Source organism: Bidens hawaiensis, unplaced genomic scaffold, assembly GCF_021521415.1.
Source record: "Bidens hawaiensis isolate Kalapana, Puna unplaced genomic scaffold, B.hawaiensis_p1.1 tig00051326_1, whole genome shotgun sequence".
In the NCBI taxonomy this organism is placed as follows: domain Eukaryota; kingdom Viridiplantae; phylum Streptophyta; class Magnoliopsida; order Asterales; family Asteraceae; genus Bidens; species Bidens hawaiensis.
In genome coordinates this window covers 57,917-78,587 of record NW_027499193.1, presented here as the reverse complement: position 1 = coordinate 78,587, position 20,671 = coordinate 57,917, and the positions used below count along the sequence as shown (strand labels likewise).

At 35.4% G+C, this 20,671-nt stretch overlaps 2 protein-coding genes across 2 annotated transcripts; both read right to left on the bottom strand.

Annotated features, from left to right (window-relative positions):
- Positions 1-2,039: 2,039 nt before the first annotated feature.
- On the bottom strand, positions 2,040-3,513 carry LOC143598976 (UPF0481 protein At3g47200-like). The gene has a single exon (XM_077077053.1). The coding sequence runs from the start codon at positions 3,511-3,513 to the stop codon at positions 2,194-2,196; it is 1,320 nt and encodes a 439-aa protein (XP_076933168.1). The 3' UTR covers positions 2,040-2,193.
- A 14,287-nt stretch (positions 3,514-17,800) lies between these two features.
- LOC143598977 (uncharacterized) lies at positions 17,801-18,328 on the bottom strand. Its single transcript, XM_077077054.1, has one exon. It carries the CDS (start codon positions 18,326-18,328, stop codon positions 17,801-17,803), a length of 528 nt encoding a protein of 175 aa, XP_076933169.1.
- Positions 18,329-20,671: the final 2,343 nt, after the last annotated feature.

Genomic DNA, 20,671 nt, shown 5'->3' with positions numbered 1-20,671 from the left:
TTGTCTTTTTGAGCTTTCAATTTATTGCCTACTTTAGTGACCATCTTTCCCAAAAAGTCGCTAGCTCGCGAGTCCCCTATCGCTTCTCGTGCAAGTGTTGCTATTGGAATTTCGACATACCCATCGGAAACAACTTTGCTGAACAATTCTTTTGCTTTTATATCAATTTCATCTAAGCATTCTTTAAAGGCGCCGATTATGTGATTGTCCATCTCATTTTGGTCTTGTTCTTCCAAATATGTATCACCTTGTAGTGTAAATGATGGGATTCTTTCGAACGTTGAGTTGAGCTGAGGGAAATATTGGGTGGATTTTGTGTCACGGACAAGCTCGTTTATCGTCATTATGAAAGTTGTAAATGTAAAATTAAGTAATGATATGGTAATACAATAATTGTTTGTGGGTTGCTCGATCGGGATTATTGTCAGATGGTTTGTGAAGGTTTTTGTATTTGTGAATTTTTCTTGGTGATAAATCTTGATGAGATATGTGAGGGTGTGGATGATATTTATATCTAATCTTGGTGTGCCAACAAGCTTGACTTGAACATTCCATGGTTGACTAATCAAAGTTCTATCTTTTGTTACTCGTTTTCATTGTTTCTAAATTCCAATTGTCTAGTTGAACAAGTCTTTATTGATTGCTTCCACGCCAAGGTACCTTAGACTCCCTACAAGAAACATGTTTATAAAATTTTTACGAAATATACAACATATATATAGAATTAGAAACATTGTCTTCGTGAACTACTCGGGACTAATTGTCTTAAATTTTAAATCTAGTCAAACTCAAACAAGCTCGAGTTTAAAACTAAGTTTGTTTATTGAACGATCCCCGACATCACTAATTGAGATCGAGTATGTTTGTAAGCCTACGGTAACGTTATTAATATTCTTTTTCTAGCTGATTTTATGGTTCATTTATGATTATATCATTATATGTGTATAACTAATCAAACCAAATCAACAATAAAATCGATATCTATATTTTTTTCAAAGAATTTCAAATATTAAAATTAACTCAGCAGACTTAATTGATCAAACATTCAACAAAATCTTGTGAAAAAACTAGCTTTAAACTTATACTAACTTTTTACCTAAGTCAAAGATACAAAGGTAGAAGAAGTTAGCTGACAAAAATAATGTTCAGTTGGTCAGATTTAGTATGCAAGTCGTTGAAGGCTAATGAAAAAGTCATACGGTCCATGGCTGCCATACAACACAATAATGTTTTCTACCTAACACTTGTAATAATTTTATGGCGTCATTATAATTGTATAAGCCTATTTCACATCTGTCATATACCAAACTTCATTTCTTTTTAATAATCTATCACTAACCGAAAAACTCACACACCTATTAATATATATACGTACATGTTAACCAATAGGTTAGATAAATTACAATTTACGCTAATAGGTGACCTTCAAATGGTTATTATTAGAAACAATTTGAATCGAGATTCGAATTTTATGCCTATGTAAATGAAGAATTAGGTTTTTACAGTTTTCCACCATGTACCCATTTTTTTGTGTAATTAGGTGGAGATTTGAAACAGATTGTTTTGATAGAAAATTAGGAAGCATGTTTATGGGTATATTTTGTGTTTAATAATTGTGAGCAGAAAGTTATTTCATACACGATCAATTTTTGATTTTCTTATTTCATAATACTGGATAAGTGTATGTTGATACCGGAGATTATTTCTAGTTACTTAAATAACATGAGAATTCGGTAAAATATATAAAACAGTTTATCACCACTCGTACAGTGTTGATAAAGTATATCACATGTTTCCTCATTGTAACTTAGAAACTGATTAGTAAAAACTCAAAACACGTCATTTGACTGAATGATAACTGAAAATTTCCTTGCAAGTAAACAACACACTCGCCACCTTGAGTTAACAAGATATAATTTCGATAGTTGTTTTTGTTTGACCTAGACAAGCACAAAAAGCAATATTGTATACCACCAAAACTTTTCATGACCATAATAAACCATGAGACATATATACATCAATGGAACATATGTTATTATCCCACCTAATGTGGTTTTGCTAATATGCTAACTTGCTAATGGACATTATAATATAATGACCACTTCATACGAAATATTTACCAACAACCTCATATTAAAGTATACAAAGTTCTAACAAAAAATGATCAACACTCTATGGTTGTACGTAAACTGATCAAGGAGGACGAACATAGCCAAGTATCGTGTAAAATGTCTGCGCAACGGTTAGAATCAACAAAACCAAAGCCGCCAACGCAGACACCAAAGACCAAGGCGTGTTAAAATAAGTGTACTTGAAACTCGCTAATTGAACATGCCACCCACTATGATAATGTCGGTTTACATTGTCAAATAACCGAGCCAAGTAACACACATCGATGTCGAAAGTAATATCCTTTCCCATATTGTTAAAAAATGTTGCAACTTCAGCGTCTGTACCCAAATAATTCTCGATAATGTTCCAATCACATAACAACTCGACGTCTTTAGACGTGTTTATTAGGCAATCGAGCAACGTAGCGTATGTGGTAAATATTTTAAAGGATCCGTTGTGGCATTGTTCAAATGCAACCGTGTTTAATAAAAACGCACACATGAAATCGTCGATGGCTATAGTCGGCATGTGGATTACACCGTGTTTGAAGTTAACCACAAGGAAGCTTTCGGCTTCCCATGGCTTTAACTTTATTCCCGATCGCCGCAGCTTTGAGATGCTGTGAATTACATGTGGTGGTGGACGGTTGTCGGGTTTTGTGGAATATTCGAGATCCGATGGAAGGAAACTTGATCGGAGAAGATCAAGCAAGTGTTTTGCTTTAACGTTGGAGTATTTCTCCAAAACATGTTCAGGCCTCTGTACAGCTAAATTGAAGAAGCCCAACGCTAGCGTAGCTAGCGTTGGGCTTTCAGAAGTTTTGGTCAATTGGAATAAACATTCCAGAACCACATACGGGATCTGGTTCTCCAGCCGAACCAGATCCCGTAAAAAAAATGAAACGATCCGCGACATGGCTATAAGTGGATCAGAATCCTCAACCTCCACCAAGCCACCAAACTTTCTAAAAAGCTCAATTATAAAGCAACCGTCGAGCACCATCATCTCAATGAACTCGTCGGTTGTGTAAGGAATAGTAACAGAATAACACTCACGGGCCGTGACCTCCAGCTGTTGCACGGCCCGTAAGTAGTCCTCCAAAACCAACCCTCTAGGTTGCGTTCTGTTTAACAACTGGCGTAGGAACCGCCACTTGTGCTCCTCGATCATCTCGAGGTGCGGTTGACCGTGGTGGAACGGTCCGATGGAGATGATGTGGGGTTGGTATGATTTACCGTTGATGTCTATTAGGGTTTGTGGGACTTTGAATATGGAGCAGGTGGTACGGCCAGCCGCGACACTTAATAGTTTCGGTTTCTCAGAAAGTTTGTGGTGCATGGCTGTTACTCGATCTCTGTTGATTTCCCATATTGTGACGGCTTGTTGTTGATCAATATCCATCTTTTTGTAATTTGAGAGACAAAACTTATTGTTTTGATTGATGTTTAAAGTTAAATATGTGAAGGGCTGATTAGGGGTAGAGGATACCAACACGTTAGTTTGTTGACCTGAAACAGTGAAATGAATAATTTATGAACAGCTTGTTTTTGCTGGCTACCACTCTTCTTTCTTTTGTAACGTTTTTCTTGCTTTTTGTTTTTAGCCGCCGTATTTCATTCTCACGCAAACGCAAAATTTGAATTTCTATTAGGCTGAGGGGTGTGGAGCGCTAGAAAGGGCGCAAGAGGCCAGACGATCGCGCCCCGGGGCGCGAGCACCACACCACCGAGGCGCGAGAGGGGCGCGAGAGCGGAAAAAGAGGCAGGCGCCAGGGGGTTCGCGGGACAGGTTGAGCGCTAGGGTGCTTGGGGTTTTGTGAATATAGCCGTTTGAAAGATAAATGAGCCGTTGGCTCTTAATATTTAAAAAAAAAAAATTTTTTCTACTACTATATATTACCCATTTTATACAACACTTTAACACAACTTCAAAAAACACCAAACTTACCCATTTCTTTATACAACACTTCCTATATATTACCCATTTCTTTCAAACTTTTTTAAAAAAAACCTTTACAAAATCCTATATAATACCCCTAAATCAACCCATTTTTACCATATCAAACACAACTTCAATCTCCAAACAACCCATCGTCCCATTTTTTTTTTTTAAAATAATGTCGTCGTACTCGTCTGATTCCGACTCCTCCGAAGAGGATGATTTGCTTCTTCATGTAGGGGGAGTTTTGACCGCAGCCGTGGTAAATCTCTTGCAAAATCAAGCCCATCAACCCCGACTCCCGAGGGTTAGAGCACCACCTCGTGATCGTGATCGATCGGGTGCTAACGATACTTTGATGAGGCATTATTTTAGCCCTCAACCGGTATACGCGGAGTCGGATTTTCGAACTCGTTTTCGAATGAGCAGGCAATTGTTCACGCGTATAGCGAGTGATTTAGAGGCACGGTATCCCTTTTTCCAACAAAGGGAGGATGCTAGGGGTCTTCCCGGTTTTACCCCTCTTCAAAAATGCACGGCTGCTATCCGTCAACTAGCGTACGGCATCTCGTCGGACGCTTTGGATGAGTATTTACAGATGTCGAAAAGGGTTGCACGTGAATCCCTTCATTTTTTCTGCCAAGGTAAAAAACATTAATTTTACTTTTTATTAAATATTTATTACATTTTTTAATATATATTGTACGTAGGAGTCATATCGACTTACGCTCGGAGATATCTGCGTAAACCTACAACGTATGACATCCAACGCATATATGAGGTGCACGCAGAAAAACATGGTTTTCCTGGGATGCTAGGTAGCATCGATTGTACGCATGTTGGATGGGCTATGTGTCCAACGGCCTGGCGAGGTCAGTTCCACCGTGGTGATCATGAAGGGCCGACCCTCATACTTGAGGCGGCGGTGTCACAGGATCTTTGGTTTTGGCATGCTTTTTTTGGTGTTGCTGGGTCAAATAACGACCTTAATGTTATCGATCAGTCACATTTGATCAACGACCTTATCGACGGGGTTGAACCACCTCAATCTTTTGTTGCAAATGAAGAACTCTTCAAGTACGGGTACTATCTGGTCGATGGTATTTACAACGAATGGGCTGTGTTAGTTCAAGCTTTTACAGATCCAGTCGCCGACAAAAGGAAGTATTTTACGAAGAAGCAAGAGTCTGCTAGAAAAGATATTGAAAGAGCTTTTGGAGCTATAAAAAAACAATATTATGTTCTGGCGAACCCGATACGTTATTGGACTCGGGAGAGGATAATGGACGTCGTCTACACGTGTCTTATCCTACACAACATGACGTTAGAAGACGAGGGCAAAACTATATGCCAAAACTACCAAGGTGACATTTCGCCACAACCGTCCACAATCAGTGATCAACAAAAACTTCATAACATAGCAAATATCAAGAGCCGTGAGATACACGGGGATCTTCGACATGAGTTGGTTGAACATTTGTGGGCGAGGCGACCAGAGGATCTTGTATTAGATTAGTTTTATTATTAAATATTATTGTTTGTTTAATTTTTAGTATGTTTTTTTTATTATATGAATTTTCAAAAAAATTTGTGTTTTTTTAAATAATTTCTTGTTTTTTTAATAATACGTTTTTTTAATACATTTATAAAAAAATAAACCGCTCGCGCCCCCTCTCGCGCCCCTCCACACCATGGCCCGGGGCGCTATCACCACTACCAACACCCATCTTATCAAGTTTCTCTCTCTGCCACACGTCACAATATTATTGGCTCGCGCCCCCACTCGCGCCCCCCACACCCCTCAGCGTGTGGGGGGCGCGAGAGGGGGCGCGAGTGGGGGCGCGAGCCAATAATATTGTGACGTGTGACAGAGAGAGAAACTTGATAAGATGGGTGTTGGTAGTGGTGATAGCGCCCCGAGCCATGGTGTGGAGGGGCGCGAGAGGGGGCGCGAGCGGTTTATTTTTTTATTTTTTTATAAATGTATTAAAAAAACGTATTATTAAAAAAACAAGAAATTATTTAAAAAAACACACATTAATTAAAAAAACACATTAATATATAAAAAAAAAATTAAAGTACTAAAGAAAAACATTATTCTTATTCTTCGGCTTCGTCTTCTTCGATCAACCTCTTCCGGATACGTTCCTTTTGTTTTTCCATCAGCATTTGGTCGACCGGATTTAGGTGGCTGAAGTCTCTTGCAAGGAAGTCCAAATCTCTCATTCTTTTTTTTTTCCTTTTTGTCAATAGAGACCACCTCCATGGTTTTGTTGAATTTATTGAGGGATTCAACAAGATCGTTGATGTTTACGGCTTCCCCCTCAGCCGGTTTTTTCCCCCTGGCGTCCCTTCCCAATGGCCGCCTCCTCGGCGGTGAAGACGTTTCCTCCCCCGCAACGTTTAGGTCGAATCCAACCCGGCAATCCGACCCGGCGGAAGTGCTGTACGCTCCAGACGAACTAGTTTTAGTCCGTTTCGGCCCTACTTCCGCATCAAGGTCCGGCGCCACCAGCTCAACCCACTTGGAACACCTTCTCAACCTCTCCCACACCTTTACACCGTCCCACGTCTTCACCGTCCCATACCTCCGCAGGCACTCCTGCCTCCACTCTTCGACAGTGAAATTATAGACCGCCAAATCGTCACTGCCACTTGGTCTCATACGACCGGCGTTCCTGTTGAACAGATTAGTAAACAAGCCGACAAATTTTCTGATTTCGGTCCACCGACCCGAAATCATATCGGGGTTCCGCTCTGTACTCCCAACGAGCGAATAGAACGTCTCCCTAACCTTTGTCCAAAAGACCTTGCTCCTTTGGTAGTCGGCTGCAAAATGCATAAATAAATTTGTAAGTCATTTAACTTTTTTATTTAACTTTTTTTTAAAATCATTTTTAAAAACGTTAAAACAATTACCGCAACGCCGATCCTCAGAAATGGCTATCCAAGCCCGACACAGGGCTTCCTTCTCATCCGATGACCACGGAGTGATTTTCCGTTTCGCCCTTCCGGTCGAAGCCGAACCCGACCCGTCCGTTGCAACTTGTTTTTTCCGGTGGACGCGTCTTCTTTGTCCCGCAGCTTCACCTTCTGGTTCTGGTTCTTGTGTCTCCGGAACTACAAAGTTAGGAGACGGTTGTATGTTGGATGGTTGAAAGCCGGATGGTTGTTGCGACCCCGAATAAAACATCGGTTGGTCCGGTGCCGACCATAAATCGTCGTAACTGTAATCTGATTCTAGGTTTGGGTACCAATTTCCAGCCATGTTTTTAAAAAAAGGTTTGGAAGATGGGGTGATTTTGGGTTTTGGGTGTGGTATGTGATATTGGTATGTGATATTGGTGTTTGTTTGGGTTTGATATAGGTTGAAAATCGAGTTTGATTTTGTGTTCCGGATGGTATGTTAATATATAGGGTTTGAAATTTTTTTTTTTTATTAACAAAACCCACCCAACGGCTCTTTTTCACGCATTCCAAGCCACATTCACGCCCCCCCCAGTCGCTAGCCCACCCGCGCCTGCCTCTTTTTCCGCGCTCGCGCCCCTCTCGCGCCCCTATAGCGCCTCGGTGGTGTGGTCCTCGCGCCCCGGGGCGCGACCGCCTCGCCACTTGCGCCCTTTCTCGCGCTCCGCACCCCTCAGCCTTAGAGTTTTGACTATCTTTTGAATTTGATTTTTTTATAACTTGCTTAACTCTCAGTCACATCAAATTTACTGATGATGCAATTGTATTATTCATGTGTTCCATAGATCATATAAAAATATATATTTTTTCGTATTTTTATGGGTTAGAATCTTAAACCAAAAATAAATTTTAAGAAAAAAAAAGTTGATTTTTGTTTATTTTTGTGCTTCTTAAAAGTTGAGCCGGCATTTGGTCACTCAACAAATAGGAAATTTGTTAAGAAATAGAGAATAAATAAGATAAAATTCGAATGAAAGAGAATAAACGGGATTTTATTTGTGTGATCCCAACATATAAAACTAAAAGCATGTTTGGGATTGAGTTTGAAAAATGCTTATTGGCTTATTGGTGTTTTCAAAAAGCTAATAAATTAAAATGTGTTTGGCAATCACAAAAATCTTTCTTATTTTAGCTTTTGAAATGGTTAAAAAGCAGTTTTCTAAAAGCCTCAAATCCTGGCTTTTCAAAATGACTTTTTAAAAAGAAAATAAGCCAATAATCATTTTTTAAACGTAATCCCAAACATGCTCTAAGTATAATATTAGCTAGGTTAGGGAATATTAAGCCCACTAGATAAATCTCACATTGACTAGAGACATCAATCTTATCGGATATGAAGGAGCAAACCTCGTAAGCGCCAATACATCTATAAGATCATACTACATGTCCGAGGAAAATCATAGGTCAATCGTGGGTGTGGACATGATAATTGTAGGGCTCATAAGTAATGTTTGGCATGCCGGATTGGACCAATATGTTTTGATGAATTAGACGTTGATGGAAAAAAAAGAATTATATAGTTAACCGTGTTTTGGTAAAAACAATTTGTGTATTATGACTACACTCATGTATTATGACGATATTAGATTTATGGGTGGTCAAATGTTACACAATAATAGCTATTATCTTTTAGACATAATTACAAAGTTTGTCCCTGACGTTTTCTTAAAGTAACAAGATTGAGTATTAAGGTTTAAAAGTTATAGGTATGGTACTAAGGTTTTAATTTTTTTAAAAATGTTAGGTACTAACTTTAAGTTTCGTTAAAAGTTAACGGAATGCGTCAACTCGATGTCGTAACGCTCGGTTTAATTGTCATTACACATTCTCACTAAATTATTTGGCAAATTTGTGTTCAGGAATATTTTAGAAATTCACGTTCTAATTAGTATGACAACTAGTGATTTACCAGTGCGTTACACGACGAATTCGATTGGTAAAACTCAGGCGTTGCAGTTGTGAGTCAATGTGAACTATGTCTGTATTGATTACGTTTCTCACGGTACCGGAACTAATCCTAAAAAATAAATTCATCATATTAGCATATTTAAAAAAATAGCGGCGCTCGTATAGCGTATTATTTTTAAAATTATCATGTTTAAAACAATAATTATTTGGCCGGTAAAACCGGGCATTATGTTACAGTAGCGTGTTGACGCGTATTCGGTGGGTATTTGTTACGTTAGTAAGGATACCTTAATAAGGCCAAAATATAAATTTGTTAAATTAACTTTTAAAAAGATTAACATACACAAAAAATTAAAATATTCAAAACAAAGTTTATTTGGTCGGTAAAAATCAGGCGTTGGTAAAATTCGAGTGTTGAAACCTGTGCATTGGCAAACCAGAGCGTTACGACGCGAGTTTACGCAAATTCCGTTAACGTTTAACGAGTTAGTACCTTTTACATTGTTACAAAATTAAAACTTTCGTACCCATATCTGTAACTTTTAAATCTTAGTAGTCAACCTTGCTATTTTAGAAAAACGACAAGGACTAACTTCGTAAATGTGTCTACCTTTTACTTAAAGTGTGCTCTAATTTTATATGTTTTTATATGCTTTTTTGAAATAAATAATAAAGTATGTTGTGTTTGTTTTGCATACACAACTACTATATATAAAAAATAAAATAATAATGCATTCAAACTAGCCTTTATATATATTATTATTGTTTACTTTTCCACAACAAAATACGTATAAAAGGTTGATAATATATATTTTATGAAAAGCTCATTCATTTCTTCACATTCGATATTTATATTTTTCCTAAATACCCTGCTAGCCAGGTTGATATGCTACATTTCATATATCGAATTTTACCAAAAGTGTCTTGAAACTTGAATCTCTCTTCTAATGCATAATGTATTGTTATACATAAACAGACTAGTAAACAATAGTTATAAAAATTACTTTTTATGAAGAGTATTGCATTCTCTGGATTAAACATATTTAACTTTTTCAATCAATTTATTAGAAAATCTTTAAACCAAACTTTAAATACTAGATTTAAGAGAAAATTAAAATGCAAAAGGAGACAAAAATGAGAAGTCTGAGAAAGATTTATAGTTACACAAAACCACTCAAAAAAAATAATAAAAAAATCATAACTCAAAATATAAATAAAAATGAAAAAATTTAAAAAACCAAAATGTTTCCCTCGTCAATCCTGTTAAAAAAACGAAAAGACACAATGCTGAAAATGAACAAACAACACAATGATAAATAAAAAGGGACACGATATATCATAAAATATAGCAGAATGCCGAACAAAATATAACACAGTGTTAGGTAATATAACACAATATCAAGAAAAAATACACAATATCAAGAAAAAAAGAAACAATCAATGACAAAAATAAACAAAAAAAAGACAATGATAAATAAAAAGACGCAATGATCTTTTTCTCAACATTGCGTCTTTTTTTTTGGTGAATGAGGAAGACAGTGGAAACATTTTTGTGTTTTTATATTTTTCATTTTTTAATTAAATTTTGAGTTATGATTTTTTTATTAATTTCTCATATTTTTTTGAGGATTTATTTCCTACAAATCCTTCTCATCATTCTTATTTTTGTCCCCCTTTTTAGAATAACCTGACCCTACATATTAAAAATATGCAAAGTTATTCGATTTTTAACTTGCGCGTAGCCATGTGCTTCATAGGACTTTGAAGTTTGAACGTGAGGTTAGAATAACCTAACCCCACGAGATTTCGTCGACATCTGGTTTCTTGATCAACCGTTAGGCCATGTGTTATAAATAACACCTTGGACGTTTTGGGTGCCGAATTAAAGCTACCCCGTGCCGGACTGCCGGGACTTTAATGTGCCGACGCTATGGAGGGGACAGTAACTCTTTAACAAGTGTTATGAATGATTAATGTGTCTAGGTCAATTCAAACAACCAATCAAGCGTTTTTGTTTTCTTTTTGTTTCTTTATTCCTACACCTCATAACTATCTAGTTAACCACAACGCCAAATTAATGGGTATGCTAGTTAGCACATAACACATAGCCTTATAAAGGGTTTTCTAATTCTTTGAACTTTTGGCCAAACATGATATAACGTTGTGACGACTCAAATTTACTGTTATGTAATTCGCAGTATATGTACTACTTGTTAATAATACGAACTTGGTTACCCTTTTATAGGTAGTTTATCGTCTACAAGTCAAAAGTTCGAGACATTATCATTCTTGTAAAATTTTAGGGGTAATTTACGCACTAATAACCAAGTTTTCTAAGTTTTTTACTAAAGTCACTCAAAGTTTGTTCACTCAACTTTCATTAATTAGGTGTTACAACTCTATATAGTTTTTTTTTCTTTTTCATTTTTTAAATAACTAGGTGAGACAAATAAAGCATACATGAATCTCGGTTAATATTTATTAATTACTTTTTTAAGATATATTTGAATTTAACAATTATGAAACTCGGTTATTATTTAGTGAATTTTCTTTATTCACTATTAGCTTACTTCGAGTATAAAGAAATATATATCACTTATTCGTAACCAAGATTCATACGTGTGTCATCTGTCCTCATTTAAAATTTTAAAAGATTAAATATTTCGGGAAAAAATTATGTATGATTAAAACATTCATCTAATGAAAGTTGAGTGTCTTTACAAAGAAAAAAGAAAACTATAAGTGATTCCATAGAAACATTTAAAGTTGGTTAGTATCGAATGAAGTTTCTTAATATTTTAAGCCATTCTCGTAGTAATTTTAGTATGCAGTGGAAGTGAAAGACGAATTGGTTATAAAAATCTTTTGAGTTAACTACGAATAATTTGATAGCAAATAATTTGATAGATACTCATTGAGTGGGTTGGACTCAATATTGAGAATATATATAACTGAACCGTTGGAACAATTTTCTTTAGTTTCATTCATATCTTTCATTCATAAACTCACTGCCTATTTAAAGACTTACATAAACATAGGAAATAGGAACAAGGTTATAATGGTATAACTATCCACTAAAGTATTATCAAAAAGAACGCTAAGAGCTGAGTGAGTGCGGCAAGATAAGCCACCCACACACCACCCTACCCCGCGACTTCAGGTTCTTTTTTTGTTACGAAAACAGCCTGACTACTTTATTGAATGATAATCTTCAAAAATACAAAGAATACCTGATTTGTATCTTCAGGTTTTAAAGAGAAAGTAACCGGTATTGAAAAATAAACATTCGTCTCTTAGAAAGAAATAGAAGATCTTGATAATAGTTCACATAAACTCACTAGCGGGCGACACTTGGGCAGGCTTCATCAACCAGCAACCGTCCACTGCTCCAGCCCATATCATCTTAAATTCTTAATTAAATGTTACCTTTCAACCCCCCCCCCCCCCCCCCCCAATTCATTTCTCGAACATGTCAATCATGCCCAACTTTCCACACAAATAATCATGTTGAACAGGGAATAAGCCCTTAGTAAACACGTCTGCCAGTTGATCTCCAGTTTTTGTTTTAACCACTTGATAATACCAGCCGAGATTCTTTCTCGCAAATAAAACAAATCAACTTCAAAATGTTTAGTTCGGTCATGAAAGACCAGATTAGCTGCAATAGATATAGCTGCGGAATTATCACAAAACATTTTAACCGGTAAAGTCACATTTACTTTTAATTCTTTTAACAAGTTTATCAACCAAACGATCTCACCAGCTGCTGAACACATTGATCTATACTCGGCTTCAACTGAAGACCTCGAAACAGTTAATTGCTTTTTACTCTTCCAAGAAACAAGAGAGTTTCCCAGTAATATGCAATATCCTGTCACGGACCTTCTGCTATTTAAACACTTAGTCCAATCAGAGTCGGCAAAGGCTTGTAATTCAAAATTTCCTTCTTTACTTATCAGCACACCCCGCCCAGGTGATTTTTTCAAATACCTTAAAAGTCTCATAGCCAGCCTTAAATGTGAACTTGTTGGACTGTGCATATATTGACTCAAGAATTGAACAGAATATGAAATATCTGGACGTGAGAATATGAAATATCTGGACGTGTGTGTGACAAGTAAATAAGTTTGCCATTCAATTTTGATATTTGGATATGTTCTCCAAAGGAGAACAATCCTTTATGCAAAAAGTAGTCACAATATGATTTTGTTCAATGGGAGTATTAGCAGGTTTGCAACTTGTTAAACCAAACTCAGCAAGTAGCTCCACGCAATACTTTCTTTGATTCAAACAAACTCCAAAATCAGAATAAAGTACTTCTATTCCTAAAAAATATTTAAGTATACCAAGATCTTTAATAAGAAACTTGGTTTTCAACAATTCTTTCACATTATTAATTTCTTTTGTACTACTACCTGTGATGACAATGACATCAACATAACTAAAAATATAACAATAGCACTACCTAAGGTTCTAACAAACAAGGAATAATCCAATTTACTTTGTTCAAAACCAATTTCTAGTAGAACCCCGACTAATTTTTCATTCCACATTCTCGGGGCTTGTTTTAGCCCATACAAAGATTTTGTTAATTTGCACACTTCAGTATCAGTTTTAGAAAAATAACCCTCTGGTAATGTCATATAAACATCTTCATAAAAATCTCCATACAAAAAAGCATTGTTAATATTAAGTTGAAAAGGTGACCAATTATTTTTAACAGCTAAAGAGATTACTGTCCTAACAATAATCATTTTTACCACTGGTGAAAAAGTTTCACCAAAGTCAATTCCTTATCTTTGGTTAAAACCTTTAGCAACTAACCTTGCTTCATATCTTTCTATTTCACTATTAGACCTATATTTAATTTTATAAACCCATTTACAACCAATGGGTTTTCTTCCGGTTGGAAGATCTACAATTTCCCAAGTATTATTCCTATTAAGAGCATTCATTTCTTCATTCATAGCATCAATCCAATTTTGGTTAGCTGATGCTTCCTTAAAATTTCTAGGTTCAAGAGTTTTATTTAACACAGAAGTAAAACAGAAATTTTCTTTTGACAATTTGGAGTAATTTAACACTTTTTCTAACCCAAACTTAACCTTTCCCTCAACAACGTAGTCGTTTAGGGACTTAGGTAACCTGGACTCCCTAGAAGACCTCCTCATATTTGTTTGGTTATTGTTTTGAGTATTATTTTGATTACCCTCAGGAGCGATATTTTTGACATTTGTAGTTTCACCAGAAACTACCTCACTAGGGGTTTCATCAAGATTGAGAGGCTGCTGATTGACATGTGTGAATATATATATAAATTTGGATAAAAGTTCCACACAAACCGGGTTTTAAAAATAGCTTTTCACCTACAACTAAACCACACACGAAAGGCAAGTGTACCTATCGTTTGTAATAAAGTGTCGGCAAGAACCGAGTGTCAATCCATAGATACGGTAATTTTCTAGTACTGAATCTTTGTAAATGACTAACCAAACAAAGAAATCATAATTTGAGTTTTTAACTAACTAAACTAGTATACAACAAAACAAGTAAAAATACAAGAAACAATCAATCCAACAAAACTACCTAGACATGCATCCACTCTACCAATGTGATAAAATAGCAATGATATGGTAAACATCATGAATCTAAACATAAATACTAGATTACAATCAAGCAACCTAATACTAACAAATAATCATCATGATGGGCTTCCAATCAAGAATTAAACATAGACTAACTTGTTTGTCAAAACAACAAAGTCTCATAATCAAAGGAAAGTTAGCATGAACAACATTTTAACCACCTAAGATTACACTAAATTAGCTAAACTCATAAATTAAACATCAACTTATGAAACTTTAACTAGCAAGTCATCACCAAGTCAAGAATCAAAACAACACTCATCAATTTTCCAATATCAAGTGTAGGGTTTCATGCTCATTAATAATATTATAACCAAACTAATCTTTACTAGTCATTCCTAACTTAGCAATATAAACAAAGAAAACATGAACATTCAAAGTTTACAAACAAACATCTAGAACATAGTTTTCCAACATGGATGCCTAAACATTTGTAAGACTAACAAGGCATGCAATTCTAACAAGCATGAACACCATCAATATCAACTCATAACTTCAACATTTCCTTGAAAGAAAACCAAATTACCATACCCATACATAGATAAAAATCACAATGGTAAAAGCTTCAACAATGTCTAGATAGTAAATGTTTTTAGCCCATAAGGCTTAATAAAACTACAATCAATCTAGAAATAAGCTTACAAAACATGCTATTAAACATAGAAATGCAAACCAAAATCAAGCAAGGATTGAAGGATGGAATGATGAATCTTATGTTGGTGGAAGCCTCCAAGAATCCCCTAAAATTGCTGCACTTGATTGAGAGAAAATCCCCAAGACTCCACACCATAAATGAAGAGAATTGAAGGCTTATAAGCTGTCTGGTCACTTGGCACGGTCGTGCCCATATATAGTAAGTCAATGTTTTGCTTTCTCCCGACCAATTTTGCAGTTTTCTCTAATTTGGCACGGTCATGCCAAAAAGTGGCACGGTCGTGCTGCTCGGCACTGGCAAGCATGGTCGTGCAGGTCTGGCAGAATGCTTATTTTGACCCCGAAACGCCCTCTTTTCATGTTTTCTTTGTTGGGCGGGCGCCCGGACCTGTAATTTCACAAATAATTCTAGTAAGTACCAAAACCAATGAATTTGCATGGAGTTTAACACAAATATGAGGATAATTCAATGCAATAAGATGTACACTTTGGGTTACATCACTGATCCACAATAATATCAACCCCGCCTTCAATCTGATGATTAGTCCTAGGTGGGCCGTTCACTAGTGAAAGTACTGCTAGCTTCCCCCTTCCCCCCCCCCCCCCCCCCCCCTTCATCATCGGGTGTATTTTCACTTGAAGAAAAAAGAGTGTCATCATGAAAACAAATCAAAAAAGTTCAAAGAATTAACAGAAACATCACAATTTTATTCAAAATCATTTTGAAAAATACTATCTTTAAACAGGTAAACGGTTTAATAAAACTTTACATCCCTGAAGAAAAAATTTTGTTTAGTATCCAAATTCCACAACTTATATCCCTTTTTTTGAAAAGAATATCCCAAAAACACACACTTATTAGCTCTTTTTTCAAATTTATTAGTATTGTTTAAAATTGTGCTAAAACAAAGACACCCAAAGTTCCTCAAGTGATTAAGAGAGGGCCGAAAACCAAACAAACATTCATATGGAGACTTACCTTCTAAAACGGAGGAGGGGGTCCTGTTAATTAAGTATGTGGCAGTTAGACTGCATTCTGACCTAAAAGACAAGGGGACTCCACTTTCAAACAACAAGACCCTAGCAACATTAAGTAAATGCCATGTTTCCTTTCAACAATACCATTTTATTGAGGAGTGTGAGTACATGAAGTTTGATGTAAAATTCCATTATTTCTAAAAAAACTCTTGAGTTTGAGAATTAATAAACTCGGTAGCATTATCACTTCTAAAAATCTTAACAGTTTTTCCATATTGATTATCATATTAAAAAAACTCTCTATATTTAAAAAAAACTTCATTCTTACTCCTCAACAAATAGACCCAAACGGCCCTAGTAAAATCATCAACAATAGTCAAGAAGTATCTAAATCCTTCTTTACTATTGACCCTATAAGGACCCCACACATCTAAGTGAACGAGCTCCTCAAGTACAAAAGATTTATGATCACTTAGTGGAAATGGTTCTCGATGTTGTTTAGCTAAGTGACAAATTTCACAAGGAAAGTTGTTATTTTTAGCAGTTATTTTCAAATCATCTTTTAAAACATCAAGTACTTGGAAAGTTGGTGTCCTAACCTAGAATGCCAAATATTAGTTTGTTCAACAGTATTGTAACACACCTTGGCATGCAAGGTAGTATCACCACAAAAGTATAGACCATCTAATTGATTACCAGTCACCAGGATTCTCTTTGTGTGTGAGTCCTGGATGTAACAATGATGTTCATTAAATATAGCAGATAACTTGTTATCGCATGCAAGCTTATAAATAGATAGTAGGTTAACATTATATTCTGGAACAACAAACACATCATTCAAAATGACATTATTACTTAATTTGACACTACCTATTTTAGTTACCAAGGCACTTGCACCATTTGGATGTTTGATTTTAATATTAAACTCAGTTACATCAACTTGGTTAAAAACATTTTTATCATTCATAATCATATGTTGGTTAGCTCCAGAATCAACAACCCAGGTAGACTCAGAAGAAGCGGGCAAACCACTTGTAAAGCAAAAGAAACCTTTAGAAAATTTACACACATAATTACCTCCAACATTAGAGGCAGAAGAACCCTGATCATTTTTTATCCAACAAACCTAACAATCTTGAAATTTGAACAGGAGTAAGAGTAGTAATATTAGAGTTGGATGATGTACCATATTTTCCATTATTAGAACTATTAGAAAAATTTTTTGATCCATGATTTGAAAACTTATTGGTTTTGGGTTTTGAGCCTTGTGGGTAACCGATAATTTCAAAGCACCTCTCAACAGTATGACCAATTTTACCACAATGAATGCATTTAAAATTAGGATTAGGTCCCTTATAAACAACTTTTTTATTATCAAAAGATTGATTAGCTTTAGCAACAAATCCAAGATTTTGAGATTGACTTTTGGAACCATTGACACTCCTGTGAGATTCTTTCCTTGAAATAATAGCAAAGGCATCTTTGACAGATGGCAATGGATCCCTAGTCAACAAATTAGTCCTAACAGGCTGATAAACATCATCCAATCCCATTAAAAATTGCATCAATTTAATCAAGTGACTAAAATCATTAAAACCCTATGAGGCTTGACAAGAACAAGAAGGCAATTGAACCATAGCATCAAATTGCTTCCACATTGAAGACAACTTATGATAGTATTCAGAAACTGTTATACCATTTTGACTTGGTAAATTTATGTTTTGATAAAAACCAAATACAACAGATCCATATACGTTATCATAAGTGTCTCTTAGTTCTTCCCATGCATCAAAGGCAAGTTCAAAATAAATTTGACCCACGTAAAGTTCATCACTAACAGAATTTAAAATCCATGTAAGCACAACAGAATTACACCTATCCCACTGACCCGCAAGCACCTCATCATCAACAAGTTTTAAACACTTACCATTAATAAACCCAACTTTGTTTTTTACTTGTAAAGCAAGTTTCATAGCATTAGCCCAAACACGATAGTTCTCAGTTCCTTTAAGTTTCACATTAATAATAGATAAGGTGCATGAGTCGATGGGATGAAGGTATAGAGGATTACTAGCTTCTATCTTACTAATCAAAGTTTCACTACTAGAAGCATCAGAATCACTCATTTTATCAACTAGTATATTAACTCAAGCGTAATGAAGCACACAAGTGCACACACACAGATCAGTCAGAAGACTGATGCAATCACACACCAATTAAACTAAGCACTTAGATGATGCAAAGGAAACCCTAGGATGCCTAGTGCAATAAAAACCTACAACAAATTCAGCAATACTGGTCCCCCTAACCCAGCCAATTCATGCCTAATGCAATACAAATAAGCAATAACAGAATGTAAAATAAAGAAAGGAACAATCTCACAATGATAATCTCCACAGATGACCCGTAACCTTTACTTAGGGTTATGAAGCCACTCTTCAACACAAAACCAATCCCTGCAATCAAGCCCTCTTAATCCAATCAGCCGTAAAAAACACGAGAAATTAGGATTTCAAATCTGAAAACCCTCGTAGCCACTCTTCAACACAAATTCAATCCCAGCAAACAAGCCCTCTTGATCCAATCGAGTAACAAGACGGCCGTAAAAACACGAGAAATTAGGGTTTCAAATATGAAAACCCTAACTCCAAAAAACAAAGAGTAACGAATCGCGGAAGAATGATGATTCAGATCTGTATTGGCTCTGATGCCATGTTACGAAAACAGCCTGACTACTTTATTGAATGATAATCTTCAAAAATACAAAGAATACCTGATTTGTATCTTCAGGTTCTAAAGAGAAAGTAACCAGTATTGAAAAATAAACGTTCTGTCTCTTAGAAGGAACTAGAAGATCTTGATAATATTTCACATAAAACTCACCCACACTTGGGCAGAAGGCTTCATCAAATAGCAACCGTCCACTGCTCCAGCCCATATCATCTTAATGGAGAAGCCCAAAATAGTTCATATTATTAAACATGAAAAAATAAACAAAAACAACACGTTAGAAAATTAAATTGGCACAACAAATAATAAGAGAATGAATTGTAGTTAAATGTTACCTTTCAACATCTTTAATTGGCCATGATGAATAATTCTCTAGTAACTATCAATCATATATCATATTTGGTGTTGGATTGATTTTTCTAACATTTTTTTTATTATTTTTCTAATTCTACATCATATTAAAGTTAACTTTTTTGTTTTTTTTTTACCATCCGTGTATTACACGAACTCTATCCTAGTAAATATTATAGCAAGAGGCATATCATTTAAACTTAGGGGTGTTCGGGATTCCTTGTTTATAACCTCCTTATAACTTTTTGACAAAAGTTAATAAGTCAGAATATCCTAACTTATTAACTTATCCTCTCACAACATAAGTAATTTCAAACAACTTATTAACTTTTTAAAAAGTTAATAAGTTATAAGTTGAAAATAAGAAATCCCAAAGACCCCTTTAATATTGACATTTTATTGACTTGATTTTTTTTTTTTTTTTTTTTACAATTTTATGAAAAAGAATTATAACAACTTTTAACATGACAACCAATAGTGTTATAAATAAGTTTTTTTTTAACGGTCGACTCTATATAAAGGACTAGAATAGACGGAAAAACTCACTTATCCCATGTATCCCTACCAATTTCCCCTATTTCCCCCCTAGTTTTACAAATAGATTATTTTAAAATATAAAAATATAATGGCATCTCTATTTAGCATTCAGCAAACGAATTGATTTAGGTGAAGTGGTTTATGGTCAATCTCCAAACAGATTGATTCTTACGCTAAATACACCCGACAAGAGATACCAAGTACCAACTATTTTATCCAACAAATAAATTAAGAAGCTTCTTTCAAATTGCTTGGTCTCATTGGACAAAGTGTTTATTTTAATATACATGAAAATAAGATTGATAAAAATGATTTCAATTAAATCTTAAATCAAATGTATTCTCACCAGTTAACCCTTTTAAATTAATCTGATGATTTGGGTCAAGTTACTATTAGGGTTATCATCCTTCGGGTTTGATTTTTTATCTGTTTAGCCTTTATGTACATTGTTTAATCTCAATGATTTTTTTAAACGGTCTACGAATCTTACAAATGGGATCCTGGAGAAATTCATCTAATCGGGACACACTCGCCTCGAACTGGGGAAAACCCTCTCATAGGGCCGACGCGTAGTGAACACTTGCCCGAAGGCACGATATTGTGGTAAGATAAAACTCTCTCGGTTTAAGGATTGAACTAGTAAACCCCGCATATTCTTCTAGTCTCGTCATCACCAGGTGCCGCCGAAACTAAATATTGATTGAGAACATGAATCAAACCTAAATCATATGAATAATTTCAAATTAACTTGTTAATTCAAAAGTAGCTTAGTCATTTATAGACAGAATTACAAATTTTGTCCTTTAAAATAAGACGAATTACGGTTCGTGTCCTTTTCTAAGTTTCCTTGC